The 453-nt window shown below is 43.7% G+C and overlaps 1 protein-coding gene across 1 annotated transcript in view; it reads left to right on the top strand.

Moving 5' to 3' along the window:
* EMH_0052930 (uncharacterized protein) overlaps positions 1 to 453 on the top strand; it is a gene marked incomplete at both ends in the record, with an annotated part of 6164 nt that overhangs the window by 4215 nt on the left and 1496 nt on the right. The window contains one exon of the mRNA XM_013496934.1: positions 173 to 317. Coding sequence (XP_013352388.1) covers positions 173 to 317 — 145 coding nt within the window. The remainder of the gene's footprint in view (positions 1 to 172; positions 318 to 453) is intronic.

Below are 453 nucleotides of genomic sequence, written 5' to 3'. Positions count from 1 at the left end.
TATATATATATATATATATACATATATATATATATATATATATATCTGTCTTGTTGTTTGTCGTTATCTTTCTTGCTTGTTGCTCTGTTTATGTTTATATACATCATTTGCATTTCTTTGTTTTTTTTGTTTTTATTTTCGTTTGTGGTTTTCTGCCTTTTCTCTATTTCAGCCTTCTCATCTTTATGCTGCAGTTGCTGCTTGCTCCGCCTCCTCCTTCTGCTGCTGCAGCTTCTGCTGCTGCTGCTTCTGCTGCTGCTGCTGCTGCTTCTGCTGCTGCTGCTGCTGCTGCTGCTGCGGTGCGTGCTGGGGTGTACGTACACCTCAGTGTCTGTGTTTTTGCCTCGCAGGAAGTGGGAGAGCTGATAGAGGCCCTCCTCATCTATGAAGAAACACACCCAGAAGAAGCTGCTGCATACATCCAGCAGCAGCAGCAGCAACAGCAGCAAAAGG

Source organism: Eimeria mitis, genomic scaffold, assembly GCF_000499745.2.
Source record: "Eimeria mitis Houghton genomic scaffold, Emh_scaff2383, whole genome shotgun sequence".
Taxonomy (NCBI): domain Eukaryota; phylum Apicomplexa; class Conoidasida; order Eucoccidiorida; family Eimeriidae; genus Eimeria; species Eimeria mitis.
Note: the sequence above shows the minus strand (reverse complement) of the source record. Positions and strands in the feature narration are given on the sequence as shown.